The 18869-nt window shown below is 35.6% G+C and overlaps 1 protein-coding gene across 2 annotated transcripts in view; it reads left to right on the top strand.

The window, feature by feature from the left end:
* The window catches only part of SLC25A12 (solute carrier family 25 member 12), a 106233-nt gene that overhangs the window by 76418 nt on the left and 10946 nt on the right, over positions 1-18869 (top strand). For both annotated transcript variants that reach the window (XM_016204468.2, XM_016204545.2), the window contains exons 10-13: positions 3602-3683; positions 4966-5124; positions 8259-8311; positions 8563-8643. In XM_016204468.2, the coding sequence (XP_016059954.1) occupies positions 3602-3683; positions 4966-5124; positions 8259-8311; positions 8563-8643 (375 nt within the window). The remainder of the gene's footprint in view (positions 1-3601; positions 3684-4965; positions 5125-8258; positions 8312-8562; positions 8644-18869) is intronic.

Genomic DNA, 18869 nt, shown 5'->3' on the forward strand with positions numbered 1-18869 from the left:
CAAGATGTTCCACTCTGATTTTGCTTTGAAAAACAATTAATCTTGTTAAAATATCACCTTCATGATCATAATCATAACCTTAAGGGAAAGAGTGCCTTTTCCTTTGGCCCATTTGCTCACGGTAGGCAATCTTCTTAGTGCTAAGTATTTTCTTTTAGCCTGAATGCTAAAAATTCCATACACAGTCATTAATAGGGATGACAGCTACAGTAGCATTCTAATTATGAATATTCATGATGTGAAATCCATAGCATTAATTACATTAATTTACATACCCGAATACAAGTGAACCGTAAGTTATAGTGATAGCTGAGCCTAAAAAAGGATCCTTAGTAACCATATAGTGTTGTTGTGTGTTTTTTAAAAAAATAAGGGCTATTTAATAAGGGCGGAGGCAACGTTTCTTTCAAAAGGCATTTGGGCATTTATAGTTAGAGATGTTTTTAGCTAAGAGTTAAAGCACAGCATAATCCTTCAGTTTTTATAGGATTTTGTAGGGCTTATAAACGTTCTTTAAAGGAAGAGAGTATAAAGAAAACATGTGGTTGAATACAGGAGAAACCGTTTATATGAATAAGGGAATTAGTGGTTACTTGACTCTTATTTGAGATTACAGCCCTTTTATTCTATGAGTTTTAATTCAACATATTCTTTTGAGAGGAGACATGATTGAAAATAATTCATAGTATATTAGAAGGAGGTTTATGCTCACCCAGTTTTGTGATTGAGAAATTCTAATTTTGGAAAAAAGTTTTATGTGCATGTTTTTAGAAGTTAAAAACATATGCTATATGTTTAATAAGTAGCATAACAACCACATTGATTTTAAAATATTTTAAAATATGTCAAAATGTTATAAATTGAGTTTCTTCAAACTATGTGATATTAAACATCTTTACCTTGAAGATACAGACTGCCTTTGTTTTCAACTATTTTGTCTTTGAAACAGAGTGTTAGAATTAACTGGTTAGCTTCACTGTGTTTAATCAACACTTAAAAAACTAACTGAAGCACATGCAGTCAATATAATACTTTAAAGTACCAAAAGGTTTTTAAATTAATAAATGAAAAATAAAATTTTAAAAATCATTTTATTTCACCTCATTCTTTTAGAATTTCTATTTTGTATGTTTGAAATATATACAGTATATCATATGTAATTTTATAATAATATATATATATATATAATTAGTACAGTGGAACATGCATATAATTTATAAATGAAACCATAATTGGGGTTAGGTATTTAAAATCTTTTCCTGGCAGGAGTGTTCAATAAAAACCAGTTGTTGGAGACTGTTGACTTAAAGAATGATGGAGAATGCAGTGGAGTGACCAGGGCCATCGCTCTACTTATTCCCCATCTCACAGTGAGCCTTTTGCCAAGTCACCTGTCCTGTCCATAGTATGGCCTTTTTACCTTTGAATGTACAATGAACTGATTGACAAAATAGTATAGTGTGGTCTCACAAGGGAGTTTACTTGCAGGAGATTGAGAATCATTGGACCCTGAGGGCTGCATTAGGCACAGGTCCCGAGTGCTTTGTAATGTACTTTATAATAGCAAATCTCTAAACAGTCTAAAATTAGTATTATTATTATAGTAATAAACAGAACAAAGAGTAATCTATTTGGATGGCACATTTTTTGCTGTTCTTTGAATGAATCAAAATTAGGCTTATATTCAAGGTTTTGTTAAAATAGTCTACTCTTTTCCATATTAGATTCCAAATGAAAATATCAATCTCATTGTTAATTGCTCACATTTGTTACAGCATATAAGTCAAACATAATGGCTCTACAGTTGCTTGGGTTAACTTGATAGGAAAAAATGTATTTCCTACAAGATCATGATTATGTCCTACCATGTGTAATTTTCCACCTTTTTAATGATGGCTTCTTCCATTAATTAAATTCAGCTTTGGATGTGACAGATATATGCTTTCACTTAATTGGATATGAGGCTGATATATTGTGATAGTTGAGATTTATAAAATATGTAGGGATATTATTTGAAGTAATGATATTTTACTACTTGCCAGATTTTCTAAGGGCTTCATCTTTTTCATCAAACATTACTAATTTTCTTTTTTACTATAGAATTTATTGAACCACAATACCATGGCCAACATAATGAGCTTTTTAAAAGATCTATGCCTACAGAGATCACAAACGTTAAATATTTAGGTATCAGATTCTTTGATTAAAACAGAAATGATTCTTATTGTAGTGTAAAGTTTACAAAACAGGAAGGCAGATAAAACCTTTCTATAGGCTATTTCCCAATTTTTTTGCAAGTATCTGGTTTTGCTATATTTAGCTTGATTAACTGAGTGTTGAAGAGATTGTACAGATGAAAGCAAATCAGAGTAGACTAGCTTACTTTTTCCTTCTTCTAGATTTTAGGCATGGATTCCTTCTCCACTAAATTATTCTAATGAGAGTATCTATACTTTTTATTGTGCTGTTTTTAAAAGCTCATTTCAAGTTTATGTTTTTCAAGTTTTCTTTATGATAAAGTGAGTATTTTATTTCTTCACTTCAGACTGTTCAATAACTGCTATTTCAGAATGAAAATATTAAAGAACAAGACTGATGCACTAATACAGACAAATTATTTTAGATTCTTTATGCTATAGGATACCTATGAAATAACATTCTGAATCACAATAGGATTTTTCCCTTTGCATTACTATCATTGTAGATTTTATGTTAGAACTGTAAATGTGGTTAGGACAGTGGTTCTCAACCTGGCTACATAGCAGAATAATTTGAAACCTTTAAAAAATATATAAGCTTCAGACCCCAGGGAGTTATTTTTTTAAAGCCCCTTAGGTGTTTTCTTTGTATAGGTAGAGTTGAGGAATACATAGGTCTAGGAGAGCAAATGCTTGAAAGCCAAGGTCAGAAATACCGCACTTAACTAATGATAGCCTCAGTGGTGGTTGAGCGGCAAAGCCAGAAATAAGACTCTGACCCAAGAAATAGTAGTTATTAAAAGGTTTTTACTTTATCCCGAAAGAGAAGCCCTTGACAGTGCTTTACATGTAACCCTAACAATCCTAGTTATGTGGTTTCTCCAGCCCTAATAGATGAGAGGTGGCAAAATCAAAGTAGGAAGCTGTTGGGAGAGGAGGTAATAGCCGTCAGGCATGGGAAGGTAGCACAGACGGCTGCATCAGGTCTTGACGCAGTAACTACTGGACATGTGAATGTGATGACCTCCGGGCATTAGAGGTGGTAGATTATGATTGATATTCCCTGATCTACGGATCAAGATAGTTTTTTTACATTTTAGAAAGATTTTTAATTTTTAATTAGGTTAATGTAAAGAAGGGGGGAAAGATGTTATACCTGAAATGTTTATTCACTTCAGTAAAATGATAGTGTATTCCTTAATAGCAGCAGATAAATGAGGCATTAAAATTAGGTTTTTAAAAAAATGGGAAAGATGCCACTGTGTCTGTCTGGCTCTGCTTTTTCAATGCCAGTAATAGAGGTATACATTTTAAAATTTTAAAATAGTCATTGTAGCTTTTTGGTTTGCTGTATGCTTTTCCATTTTTTTTTTTTTTTTTACATGTTTTCTTCTACCCCACAGCAATCTCATGGTTTAGGCAGGTCTGTCTGGCTCCAGATTGCCGAGTCTGCTTACAGATTCACTCTGGGCTCAGTTGCTGGAGGTGAGTGATGTGTCTGTGTGCTGTTTCAAGCTTGTGATCATGTAATATTATCTCACTAGACCAGGACAGATCAGCAAAAGTGCAGTTCATTGTTCCCGCGGGTCACGGCTGCAGGGCTTTCTGAAACACTTTTTATTTTTTTACCTCTGATCAGAGGACTTGTCATAGCATGGCCACGGCCCCTTTGGCTCCAGTCTGTCTTTAGGACAAAAACTCTGTCATGATGTGAAAGTCTTGGATGCAGTGCTGCACTCACCTTAATTATACTGGTTAAAGCCGGTACAAAGCAATGGAGAATGACTGTGTTTATAGTGCTTGGGGTGAGGAGAGGTAGGAAATCAAGTTTTGGGGTACAAATCTCAGAACCTTACAAAATAAAAAAACCTCTCAAAGTGACTCACTGCTGTTTCCCTGCTTGTGTTTTCTCTCTTCCCTTTCACTGGCTGAGGAGTATCTGGAATTGTAGGCTATTGGCTAAAATGAACCTACCCCACCCCTGCTTCTGGGCAAAATTTAAGATTTTTTTCCCCCTGCTTAAATCTCTGCGTAGAAAAAGTGTAGAATCTGAAATTGCTTTGATGAGAAGAACCTAGCAAGTGTGATTAAAATACTTATGATTTTTCAAAACAAGCCTGAACTGATGAAACTATTATATTTTCTTTTCAGTCTCAGTTTTAGAAGTTGCAAAACATGTTTTGGTTTTCAACAGTTGAAAAATATAATAATCTAGTTCATGTTATAAGTTTTTTAGTCCCTGAGAAATCCGAAGCCTGGCCTTTTTTTTTTTTAAACTGAATTCTGTACATAGGGTTAGGATTGTATTGAGATTTGGTTTCAATATTATGGTTGTAACTAAGGTTAATAAACCAAAATGCTTTAGTAAACTAAAATTTTAAATTACAGTCACCTATGTGCACAAATATAGTCATTTTAAGTAACTGGTATACTTTTTAGGCATTTAATGGAAAATTTGAAGACATGTTATTTTAAAAAATATGTTTAATAGTTTAATGTTGTAGAAAATGGAGTGTTGATTATCTGATGTTGGTGATGACTTGGACACCCACTGCCATTGTTCTTTGAAGCAGCTGGATTTATGGATCCAGTGGTTGCCGGCCTGTCATGGTTCAGCTGTGTATGGGAGAAGGAAAAATAACAATGTCTCTTTTGTGAGAAAAGATACCGTTTTATTTTCTAGTCTTTTTAGATGAGATTTGTTGTCCTTATAGATTCTCCATTTAATTGTGCTCTCTTTTAAGCCTCAAAATTATTTTATTTGTAGCTGTGGGAGCCACTGCAGTATATCCTATAGATCTGGTGAAGACCCGCATGCAAAACCAGCGTGGCACTGGCTCTGTGGTGGGAGAGCTGATGTACAAAAACAGCTTTGACTGTTTTAAGAAAGTCTTGCGTTATGAGGGCTTCTTTGGACTCTACCGGGGTGAGTAAGCAGATCTCAGCTGCTGAAGTTAGCGATTTTTATCTCACCAGCAGCAGATTTTAACTCGCTCATTATGAAAACCAATGTGTAGCCTGCGCAGTCAGACTAGGGCTGTTTCTTTCTTTTTCTATTCTCATTGCTTGTTTCCCTTTTTATATTCTTGCTGGTAACTAGCAATATTAGTCTGCAAACAAGGTCTTTATTTCTTCTTCCTGCTATTCATATTTCTTGGAATCCAAATCCTGTGTTTGTCCTACCGTGGGTCTGTGGTCACTGTGCTTTACAAACTAAGGCATATGTCTGCAGGTGGAATTTAGTGGCGACAGCTAAGAAATAGAGAGCGTTTTTTTCTCAAAGAATTAGAGAGGAGAAATACACCTCTTCTCTGTGAAATACTATAGAAGCCAGGCTGCCACTTGAAGGTAAGTTTACCCTCTACCCACTTGTTTCAACTGAAAGAAATATCAGATGTTTTGGTCTCTTCCATGGAGACCATTCATAAGTCTTTTCCACTGAGTCATCTGAAGTTTAACAGAAAAGAAAAGAAAACCTTTTGGCTCCAATTCTTATTCTTGCTCCTTTCCTCCCCTTAGTTCAGAGGCACTGAGTGAAAGTAGAGAGAGTTTCTTTTGCAGGAAATGTTACCACCACCTCTAGGCTAAGCACGGTGCTGTTGGCCTAGAGGCAGCAGCCCCATGCAGAATTCTCTCCACCCCCATTGGCTTTGTAGGGACTTGTTCTCTTTGGAGAGGGAAGGACTTTCATGTACATGTTTTCACATTAGAATTTAGAGTTTCCTTTGGGAAGGAGATTAATTTTTTAATCCCTTTGGGCGCCACTTGGAATTCTTTGAAAATACTCTCTACATGTTTAAGTCCAGGGCATTTATGTAATTTACTGTACTTGTTTGTTTGCACACACAGTCTCATTAATCCCTAGCTCATTCTGAGCTCTGTTGAACTGTTTGGCTTAGAACCTCTTCCTTGGAAAGAGAGATCGGGCCTGAACAAAGCTTTATGCTCATGGCCAGGAGAAAAAAACACCTCTGGTTAACATCATGTACAGACTTTCAGTGAAAAGTCTACCTCTGATATACTTACGTGTGAAACAGAGGGTCATGAGGATGTTCATTTCTGGCACTATACATAGAATGAGAGAAGAGAGTGGTCTGAAATCAAACTAGGTTCAAACACCCTGCTCCTTAGAATGAATTAATTAATACATCTCTCTCAAATGAAATCAAATATTCAAACCTCTAGCCTCTTTAAATTCTCAATGTACAGCACGTGTTCAGTGGAAGACTTGTGCATTATCTGGAATCCAGATCAGTGCATGCAAATGCTTGTTTTAAATGGTCTTAAACCCTGCACACGTAGATTTTATTTAATACGGAATCTGAGGGTTGAATGGTACTTAAGTTGTTTTCTTCTTTGACATTTCCAATCTTTTTTTTGTTGAATAATGATCTTTTTTCCTCCTTGGTATACTTATAAAGAGAATGTTCTGTATTAGAAGGAACCTAGATATATATTAACAGTTTAGCTTTCTCAATGGATGGATGCTTACAGAAGATTTCATTTGAGAGAGATGTTGTATTAATTAAATGGGTCAGATATAGCAAGTTGTATGGGGGAGGAGGCAGAGGGAATGTTAGTTTTATTCAAGATTTGAGCTGATAAAATCGGTCCTTTAAATGAGAGACTCTTGTATGTGGGAGAAGATTGTAGGAATCCTGTATGTGAACACTATGATTATTGAGATTGTCATATATTGCTTAGAACTGGTCCATTATTCTGTCAGATGATTGACAAAATTGTTGACAGATTAGCCTAAATTTCTTGGCAGGCAACAATGATAAAATGACATAAATCAGTACTTTATTAAAATTCCATGGGCCTTATTGAGGCTAGTTGTAAAACAAATACACATGCTGACATAGCTGTATGGGAGTTAGACGAAAAATAGTAGGGCCTGGTAATCATGAGGGTTAGAAAGTTAAGACTGCCATCTGCTGATTTATTCTTTTAAATCAGTCTGCGATCCATTAAAGGTGTGTTCAGATTTGTATTTGTCATAGATAATTCAGTTTGACTGACAGTAGCCTGTATATGTGATTACTTGCTGGCTCTCAACTCATAGAAAATCACTCAGCAGTGTCCTCAAAGTAGGCTTAAGATCAGCAGTGAGCATGCAAACATACATAACTACCCCTTGGCTGGGTGATTTAAAGGATATAAAATGTTTATTGTTAGCATCTTTAAAAATTTATGCAAAAAATGTATGCTAACAATTTGGGTAATCTGTGTGCTTTAGAAAGCTGAGCCCTATGAATATCTACAGATGTTGAATTGTTTATGTATTTTTTTTTCTTTTCTAGTTTGCAGCCAGCCTGGGAAATTTAACTTTCTAAGAATAATAATTTCCTTTGTTTTAAGAGGATTCTTTTGAAATGTCTTAAGTTTGACATATATTAGTAAATAAGAATACAGTAGGCATGTGTTTTTGCTTGTAGAAGATACCATTAAATGATACATAAGACTGTGTGTGTTTTTTCTGTGCAGTTTTGGCTTCCTTATAAATAAATGAGGACTGAATTCTGGGTTTCTCTAAAGAGAAAATTATGGGAGTTGGTATTCTATAATGACCAAGCCACTGCATGCTATTCCATAGGTAGCATGGTTTGTGGCAAAATCTGGGTCTACGTAACAGCTTTGCAGAGTTTTTCCAAACATACAACACTGGCTTCTCTAAAGTGTCTGCGTGTATTTGTATGCCGTTGGTTGTAAAGGGAAGGAATTCAGTTACATTGTTGTTGGCAGTGTTCCAGGCATAGAGAAGATCCCGGGGCTCCATTCCTTCCTCACACACTTTTTGGGAGGTGTTAGATAACTAGGCTTTAAAGGAAGCATGCTTAAGAGAAGGATTTACAGCCTCAAGAAAGCATAACATTATATTTGCCATAAATAATTATTATATACGTATATAGAGTTTTTAGGATAACCCATTTTTTCCCGTTTAATAAAAACCCTGACATGTTCTGTGGGTAAATACCATGGGGAAAGCCATTTCTTGTTGGGCTTGTTTATTCATGCCTAGCACGTCCGTATTGCTAACAGTTCTCTTCTTTTACCTAGGTCTGATACCACAGCTTATAGGGGTTGCTCCAGAAAAGGCCATTAAACTGACTGTAAGTTCTTCTTGTTAAATTTATGCTGTCTGTCTAGATTATCATTAAGCCAAAGTGAAAACTGATGCTGCTGAGACGGGCACACTATCAAGGCACTTGTAAAATTTTAAATTTGTATGTAGACATTTGATAATTTTCCATTTTATCATGAGACAAATATTTTGCTGATTTAGAAAACCAATAACATGTTAGTAGAGGAAATTCTGGTTAACATGTTAATTCTGGTTAATTGATGTTCTCTTTCTAATTAGGTTAATGATTTTGTTCGGGACAAATTCACCAGAAGAGATGGCTCCATTCCACTTTTTGCAGAAGTCCTTGCTGGAGGTTGTGTACGTATTATTACTGGGCATTTCTTGTGGCAAATATGTTCCTTTAACTTTCTTGCACATTGGATATAATATCTGAGTGACATTCCCTTTAAACTCAAGGGATTCTAAGCAGATTTTCTCAGCAATCATATGGGATGACTTTTACATTTCATTGCATAATCTAACTGGTTTTGAGTGCAGAAAACAGGCAGTGTTTTGTCAGCTCAGTCTCTTAGAAGCTCCTGAAACATTTCTTTCCACACCTTTTAAAGTTCTAATTCTGATTCTTCTTCAATATCACAGTAAATGGTAGTAGTGGGTAGAGTTACCATACATTTATATTGACTGTTACTTTAAAATAAGTGTGAGATGATGGATTAATTGGGCCATTATATTTTAGGTGTAGGACTGAGTAAGCCACTGTGGTATAATTATAATTTTCCTTCTTTAGAGACCAGGGGATATAGCAAACAACCATACTATGTTGAGGCTGTTAACAGTTCTGAATGCAGAGGCCCAGATTATATTTACTTAGAGCACAAGAGTTTCTATCTGAAGTGTGAGCATGACATTGGATTTAGACCAATTCTCAAATCTAAGTTTGCAGTTAAACTAATTTTATTTGTGGTGTTCATTTCACATTTAGTAATACAGTATGTGATTTAAGATGTATTTAGTCCATTTTGTCCCTGAAACCCGTAATAACTTCCAGTTGAATTAGCTGGAAGTCTTGGCTAAACCCTCCTCAGTTGCTTGTGGAACTTGAGGTGATGAGGTCGCTGACCTTTGTAGCTTTTAATTCAGTGAAGATGCCCTGAGGGTCAGAGATAGGCCGCTCTGGATTCTCCTTGATGAGATTTGTCAGCCAGGCACATACCTGGGTCCTCACCTTTCTGCAACCAAAGTTCTTGTGGAAGGGGTGGCCTCTGTGTGTGTGTGTGTGTGTGTGTGTCTGTCTGCCTCTACATGCCCAAGTGCATTCTTAGGAATAAAGCTCACTTCTTTCACTGACTTTTTTCATGAAGGACAAGTGACAGACATAGAATAAGACCTTTGCTTAGGCAGATTGCCAAAAATGAAGTTTCTCTCTTCCTTTACTTCATTTAAATGCTGTAATTGTTTCTCTCCTAATGATGGAAGATTTGCAAGTCATAAATATTCCTTTTCTCAGTGGTTTTAGTTTCAATTTGGTGAAGTTTCCTAAATCAGTTTTGCCACAGCACATGCATATATTTGCCAGAAATCTCCTAAATCATCCTCTCTTCCATGTAGCTAATTATTTCTGTTTTCATTTGTAATATCCAGAGGTTTTTTTTGCCTATGAAACTGACCAGTTCCCATGTCTGACATGTGACCTCAGTGGTTAAACTATAATCAGATATTTGGTTCTTTAGTTCATCTTAGGTATGGACCCGTTTCTAGGTTTGAATTTAGGGAGTTTCTGTTGAAGTCTGGGGTGCTTTGAGGGTTGTACTGACACTCTAAATCTCATCCTCAGTCATGACTCATTTCTAGCAGCATTGATGGATTGTCCAGCTGGAAATGGGCAGCATGGAAAATAGGTTGCGCTGTGGGCAGAAGGATTAGGCCGCCTGCACTTCTTCACTGTGAATGTTTCCTGCTTCCCTCTTCCCCTCCCCTCTAAATCTCTTCATTCAGGGAGGAAAGCAAATGTGCTATTACTGAATTTCTACTGATGAATTCAATCACACTATAAGTGATTGTTAAAGCATAATCATCTATTTCTCCCAAAAGTTTATGTAATTCAACAGAAAATAAAGCCTTAAACAAAAAGGATGAATCTCTCTCTATAGAATATCAGGCACTGTGAAATAGAGGAATATTCTCTTTCCTGAATGAAACCTGGTAAGTGGTCACCAGATGAACACTGGGAACATGAGCCTGAGCGTGAGACCCTCACTATCCTGGGTGGTGCGGTGTCCCTGTGGGTGTTTGAATGCTGTCAGATGAGAAGAGTGCTTTTTCACAAATCACTCAGTTTTAAAGATGTGCTTAATGTGAACCTAATGCAGGTTAATTTGGAAGCAGTCGCTCAAACTGAGCAATATGTATTGTCTTTATAGGTTTTTTCCCCAGCAGGAGGACCAGCTAGGACCTGGGCTTTGAGTACCCTATGTATAGGAGGGAAATTGTGCTGGGAAAATGCCTGTGCTGCCCCTTAGGAAAAATGGTATGCATTGACTAGATCACAAAGTGACCAAGAAATACAACTATCCAGTCCTTAGGCATTATATGTTTTCTGTTGTTTTGTGATCTGTTTTCTAATGTAGGTGTTATTTGATACATGTAAAAGAGTACATAGTATATAGATATAAAGAGTAATAATAAAATGAGAATCTATGAACCTGCCACTCAACTAAAATATTACTGCTATCATTGACACTGGTTTTTGCTTTTAATGTAGCGCTAATCTGCTAGATTGCTAATGAGCAGTAGGGATTTTTCCTACTGGACGGAACATTTTGTAGGCATCATTTCATTGTTATTCCCAGCTAGAGGTGAAAAAAAATAAAACCTCAGTTGAGATCCAGGCAAGCTGAGATTCAAAACACTTTTTTCTCCAAATCCATATCCATATTTGGTATGTTTCCATTCATTCTTTCATTTATTCACTCTCATTCAACAAGCTTTCAAGGCTGAGGAAGATTTAGAGTTTCTTCCTATGCAGGGAACCTGTCTTAGGGTGTGTTTATATCTCATGGAAAAAGAGTAGTTCCTGACCATTCTCACCAGATAAAAGTTAATCTTAAAGCTAATCATGTGGCAATTTGAAAGTAGAATTCCTTATAGTGATTTGCTTATTTCTGCATATCACCAGAGAAAATACATGCTTATGATTATAATTCATCATAGTCGCTACCATTTCTTGAGTATCTTGCACTGGACTGAACACTTCATAGGCATCATCTCATTATTCGTCCCAGCTAGAGCTGAGGAAATGGAACTCTCAGTGAAGTCCAGCACTCAGTAAATGGAAAAGCTGAGATGTGATCCGCTTCTGTCTCCAAATCCATATTCTTTTACTTGATATGTTTCCATTCATTCATTCGTTTATTTATTCATTCTTTCAATCAGTGAATGCCTTCTATATTTCAGGAAGAATTTTAAAATAACAGCTTTATTGAGGTATTATTCACATACCCTACAAATCCCCCCATTTAAAGTGTACAATTTAGCAGTTTTTAGTACATTCACAGAGTTATACAACTATCACCACAATCAATTTTACAACATTTTTATCACCCCCCAAAGAAATCTGGTACCCTTTAGCTACAGCCCCCCATCTTCCCTTCTAGACTTCCAGCCAAGCCTTAGGCAACTACTAATAAACTCACCAATTCTGGACATTTCATATAAATGCAATCATACAACATGTGGCATTTTGTGTCTGGCTTCTTTCACTCAGCATAATGTTTTCAAGGTTCATCCATGTTTTAGTACATCTGAGTACTTCAGGCCTTTTTATTGCTGAGTAATACTCCATTATATGGATATACCATAATTTGTTTATTTATTCATCACTTGTTGAACGTTTGGGTTGTTTCCACTTTTGGGACATTAGGAATAATGTTCCTGGGAGCATTTATGTAAAACATTTTGTATGGACATGTTTTATTTTTCTTGGGTATATACCTAGGAGTAGAATTAGTGGGTCATATGGTAACTCTAATTAGTATTTTGAGGAACTGCCAGACTGTTTTTCAAAGTGGATACACCATTTTACATTCCTACCAGCAACACCTGAGGATTCTGATTTCTCCGCACCCTTGCCAATACTTGTTATTACCTGTCTTTTCATTATAGTCACCGTAGTGGGTGTGAAGTGGTATCTTACTGTGATCTAGTGATTAGACAGTGTTGGACATCTTTTCATGCATATGGCATTTATCTGTCTGCATCTATTTTCTTTGGAGAAATGTATGCAGAATCTTTGCCTATTTTTTAAAAATTTTACCTTTATTATTGAAAGTATTACAGATATCCTCTTTTTTTCCCCATCAACCCCTTCTACCCTGCACCTGCCCCCTCGCCCCAGATCTTTGCCCATTGTTAATTGAGTTGTTTGTCTTTTAATATGGAGTTATAAGATTTCTTTATATATCTAGAGTCCCATATCAGATGTGTTTTTTGCAAATATTTTGCACTTTCTTGATTCCCCTTTGACGAATTGGACTTTGATTTTAATGAAGTCTAATTTATCTATATTTTCTTTTGTTATTTGAGCTTTTGGTGTTACAGCTAAGAAATCATTGCTTAACCTAAGGTCATGAAGATTTATACCTATGCTTCCTTTAAGAGTTATAGTTTTAGCTCTTACATTTAGGTCTTTGATCTTTCACACCATTTTTTAATCTTAATTTTTTAGGGTCTTTTGTCTTGACCAGAGATATTACCAAGTGACAGTTTTATTTTTTATTGTCAACATTTTGGTATATTTCCTTCTAATGTTTTTATATACATGCTTGTGTACACACACATACACTCTCACTTTTTTTTTTAAACTAGATGGGATTTTTGTTCACTCTGTTCTCCTGATTGCAAATGAAAGCAGCTCTCAGTTTCTAAGGGCAGCAGGGAAGCACAGTGGAACTTCTCACTTTAGAAATACAATATAACCTTTGGGAATAGAAGTATAAACAGAGTGCGCATTTTCAAGTTTTGAATCTTCATTGTGAACATTAATCAAACTCTGGTTTTATGTCTATATCAAAACCTTCCCAAGAAAGATTTACTAGTTCAGAATTAAATATAATTTAGATGTGCTGACAAAAGTTTTTTTGTTGTTGTAGAGTCTATAAATTGCACCTTGACCTTTCTTTAGGTGGGAATGGTGTGTGTGTGTGTGTGTGTGTGTGTGTGTGTGTGTGTGTGCAGTTACTCAGTAAATATCTATTATGGGTGCTGTATGTAATAATAGGTTTCAAATAATTTTTTCTCATTGGTAAACCATTCTTATCAGGCTGTTTTTATTTTTCTATGGAAAGTCTATATATGTATAAGTACATATATATTCACACATATTACATGTCCATATCCCACATAAATATAATTGAGTGTTTATTATATCTATTGTGGGCTAGAATAATACTTTAATGTCAACTTAGAATTTTTAAAGTACTTTAAAATGCATTATTGTCACTACTATGAAAGAGGTAGATGAAGAACAGAAGCTCAGAAAGGCTAATTCTCTCACCTCCATCACACAGTTAATATATGCTGCAGGTTTCATGTGAGGCCAAATATTTTTATTTTAAGACCAACTCTTTTTATTCTAGAATGCTCTTTTAGGGAATTAAATAAGGGCCTTCTCCATGTATCAAAATAAACCTAGATGAGCCCATTCAACTTTGTAGCAGCTTTTCTTTTTTTCCTATTTATTATATGGGTACATATATAATAACACTTCAACATATCTGAATATATATACATGTGTTAATTTATTTAGGTATACTTAATATACCAGAAATGAACAGATCTTAGATGTTAGTCAGTTCAGTGAGTTTTAACAATTATATACACCCATGAAATCACCACCCAGGATAAGATCAAGAACATTTCATCCCAGAAGATTCATTCATGCCTTTTTCCAGTCAATCACTCCTCTCCTTTCCCAGATATCACTGTTCTGATTTCTGTCACCAGTTTTGTTTCTTCTCAGATTTTATATAAATGGAATCATACAAAATGCATTCTTTCTTTGTTGACATACTTTTCCTTAACATAATGTTTTCAAAAGTCATATGCTTTCATTTTTCATGGGTGAATATCTGAGTAGAATAGGGTGGATTATTTTCCATTTGAAAGAAACTGCCAGTTGGTTTTTTGAAGTGGGTGGACCATTTTATAGTCTCATCAGTAGCGTGTGAGTATTCAGTTACTCTACATCCTCACCAACGTTTCGTGTTCTTAGTCTTTTTTTTATTTTAGTTATTCTAATTGGTGTTAAATGATATCTTATTGTGGTTTTAATTTGCACTTCCCTGAAGCCTAAAGATATTGAGCATCCTGTCATGTGCTTATTGGCTATCCATATATCTTTTTTTGTCAAGAATCTGCTCAAGTGTTATGCCTCCTTTCATTGTTATTCGTATTTTTATTATTGACTTGTAGGAGTTCTTTAATATGTCATGGAGACAGTACTTTGTCAAATATATGTGTTATGAATATTCTTCAAAGCCTATGACTTGTCTCTTAATTATCTTGATGTCTATAGTGGTTAGACATATCCATAAACTTAAGTGGGAAAAATGCAATATCTTTTCAAGTCAACAGAGCAGAAAGTTTAAAAGTCTAAATGGACTGACCTATATGTATTTTCTAAACATCTCTCTGGTATCTGTTCTTATGTTGTTAATTCTAAATAGAGCACTTAACTGACTGGTCACATTACTTCTTTTAGAGAATGTATACTTCTGAATGGATAGAAGTCATAAAACTCAAAATGTATCTATTGCTCAACAAAGGGCTATGGTAAATCTATCACATTGCAGGTATTTCCTTAACCCCATGTGAACTTAGCCTCTCAAAGAACTCACCCCTTCCCTTGGTGTCTTGCTTTCAATCTGCATGGTGCTCTGACATTACTTAGTGTACAAGGACTCTGTAAGATAGGTAGGGCAGTTGTTGAGACCTCTGTTGTCTGTTGTCATATTAGGAAACCAAGGGATGGAAACGTTAGGTCCTATCCAAGGTTACCAAGTTAATGACAATATAGGTCAACAGCTTTGCAAACCTAGATTCTTTCCACTCTCTCCTACTTTCTCCCTTCAGCCCCTGTTGGGTGCAGCAAGAAGTCCACTTGTTGGAGCTTTTATTAATCATGGGAGCCAAGATCTGTAGCTTGCCAGCCCCCTATGCTGAGTGTTCTTTAGCAAGCTGAGCTTTCACATCTCTGAAGGGTTGTTTGGAAGTAATTTCTCCCGCTCCCATCTTTAGGAATCAGTGTGGTCTCAACTGTATGCTTGAATACTTAATGTGAACACACATACATATGCACACAAGTTGAAAGTCCATATATATGTCAAAGTGGCTTATGATAGATATACATAGGAATTTTGGCTCTTCCTTTACCCTAGTTAGGGGTATGTGTAGTTTTATCTGTTCATATCCTAACACCCTGGCATATATCGTCACTCAGCAATGAGCAAATTGCAGTTTATTCCCTTTAAACTATCACTATCCTAGACTCTTTTAGAAAGAACCATAGTATTTCCCACTGCTTTAAAAAAGTCTAAGAATGTTTATGGTTGATGGTGTGTGATACAGAGTCCCTGCTGGTTCCTGTTCCTCTTGAGGGCAGTCCTAGAGATAACTGATTCTGGGACTTTTATTAGTTTTCTGGTTATTTTAAATTCATGTATTTTGTCCATCTGCTCAAGGAGCTGATGTGGCTTAAAATTGAAGTTAGATTTTCATCAGTCTCTGTAAGGGAAGACTTTGTTATGAATTGTTTAGACTGGACATTTTGTGGTTGGAGGGAAATAGTTGCAAACTATGGAAGACAACAGATCAAAGATGGAAGTAAACAGGGCAGGGTCAGGTCCCCAGCCTCTCTGTGGACTCTGCCCCCCGGGGTGGGATTGTGAGGGCAGGAGGTTGAACAGGCCTAATCCTGTGTGCAGCCCTTGGCCTCAGGCACATCAGAAGTGTGGTGACATCTCAGTATTACATTTTTCCCCCCCTTACTTTTGCTGTCAGCTTTAGTTGGTTTATTTTCTCATTAAAAAAAAAATGACACAAGATTAAATGGAAGTTTTTACATTCTTTCCATTTCTGTTGTATAGAGGTAACCCTCATTCAAAATGAGATTTATTCCCTTTACTGTGCCATTTGTATTTCAGTTCTAAACCAAGAAACGTCAACTTACTACTGAAAAATAACAGCAACTAAGCCAGTTTTAATATTAATGCTTGCCTCTCCTTAAAAATATCAGCAGCAATTTGAAGAGGGAAATTTAGCAGTTGGAGAGTTAAAAGCTAATTTGGTGATTTGGTGAGTGAAAGAATTCACCGAAGATATTGTGCAGAATGGTCTGTTATCTAACATTCTCATCAGCACTAGAAGCCGCAAGATGTCAAATTAGACAGTGTGCATTTAAGACAATGTAGCTGTGTTATCATCATGGTTTAATTTGAAATTTTATATATCTTGGTGTTATTATTTCAGATCACTGCTATATTTGATTAGATTATTTTTGATATTCATATATACATAGGTAGATAAGCTTCTTTTTTAAAAAAATTTATTGGGATCCTCATTCACTGCTGGTGTGAATGTGAACTGGTGCAGCCACTATGGAAAACAGCATGGAGGTTCCTCAAAAAATTAAGAACAGAGTTACCCACTTCTGGGTATCTACCTAAAGTAGAGCAATCCCACTTATGGGCATCTACCTAAAAAATTTAAAACATTTATTTGCAAAGATATATGCACCCCCTATGTTCATTACAGCATTATTCACAGTGGCCAAGACACAGATAGCTGGTGTTAACTAGTTTTTGAAAATGCATTTAAAATACATAAATTACCAAGTTTACCACAGGGAAGAATGTGTGAGAGAGGACCTAGTCTATAAAAGAAGCCATTGTTTCTAAGACCAGTTCTGTTTCTTACTTTTTTTGGGGGGGGTTTGTTTTTGAATAGTTAACACATTCATTTAATTCAGAATTTAAAAGGTACAATGGAGTATGGTTTGAAAATTCTTTCTCCCAGCTACTTATTTCTCTTTTCAGGAGGCAACCAATGTTTTCATCTCTAAGCCATTCTGATTTTGATAAAATTTTGGTAAATTTTGACATATTTGTGATCAATGGGTATCTAATATTTTATGTTCTGTTTATGTCATTGGCATACTTTTATTACCCAATCTTTTTGTCTGATTAAGAGCATATAATCCCTTCTACTTAACTATTTTCTCACTGGGCATTTAAATTTTTTTCTGTTCAATTTTGTTGCTTTTAAAAATAACAAACAGTAGCATATTTATAAAAATACAGGTACTTTTTTTTTCACTGAAAAGTTACCATATTTTTTATTTCACAATTCTGAAATTTATTTATTTATGTTTAAATATATCTTTATTGATTTCAGAGGGGGGAAGGGAGAGGGAGAGAGAGAGATAGAAACATCAATGATGAGAGAGTCATTGATCGGCTGCCTCCTGCACGCCCCCAACTGGGGATCGAGCCCGCAACCCGGGCATGTGCCTTGACCAGGAATCAAACCGTGATCTGGATCCTAGGTTGATGCTCAATTGCTGGGCCATGCCCGGTTGGGCCACAATTCTGAAATTTTTATATTTAATGATTATATTTTGTATAAGCAGTGTCTTTTTCCTGTGAAAAGCTGTTATTAAATTAACGATATCACTTATAATGAATAGAGTCTTAAACAGAGGAGAAATATTTTCTTGTATTTGTTTTTCAGAGGGGACACACTCAGTTAAGGGTGTGATAACATTATAATCCTTGTTCTGTGTTACTAGATTTCCTGGCAGAGTGATTGAATTAATTGAGGTTTTATTCCCTCTCCCTCATAATGAATTTAATATGCATGAAATAGTGGTAAACTTCAGAGTTTAAAAAAGGAGAGTGCATATTTGCCATATGTATCCCTTTAAGTGTTATAAAATATTTGAAGTTTAAGACAAATAGCAATCTTAATTTTTTTCTAAAATTACTCAGTATTTCTGAATAGTATTTGCTGTATATTCCTGGGCCTATTACATAATGTTTTAAAAATGTATATTGACATTTAAAACATATACAGACCATGCATTGCTAGAAGCTTTCCTCCTTCAAATGTAGTAGAGCACATAGGTGTGAAACTCTCATGGATGTGGGCCTTGCTACCTGTTATCAGTTTAGTTTTGTGGTTATGCCCAATTCTTGTTGGGTCTTATTATGTGTTCTGGGTAATGAATCTTCAAAGCATATGATAGTTAATGTGTTTGTTTAAAACTGCAGTCATTTCCTTCTCTTAATTGTACTGTTCTTATAGAAAGCCTCTTACATGTACACTCAGAAAGAAATTTGAAGAGTTGTTAAAGGAGTACAAATCTCAGTAAAGTAGCAATTATTTCCAAAAGGGTCTGTGAGAGAAGAAGGGGAGGAGGAAACTTGGGGGTGGGGAGGATGCTGGTTGGGGTACTTACTACTGCTCTGTGGGATGTTTTAATTTACTAATGACTAAAAACAGGAAAGAACTCTATATTTATTTAAACATAA

The sequence above is a fragment of the Miniopterus natalensis genome, chromosome 8, assembly GCF_054644295.1.
Source record: "Miniopterus natalensis isolate mMinNat1 chromosome 8, mMinNat1.hap1, whole genome shotgun sequence".
NCBI classification, from domain to species: domain Eukaryota; kingdom Metazoa; phylum Chordata; class Mammalia; order Chiroptera; family Miniopteridae; genus Miniopterus; species Miniopterus natalensis.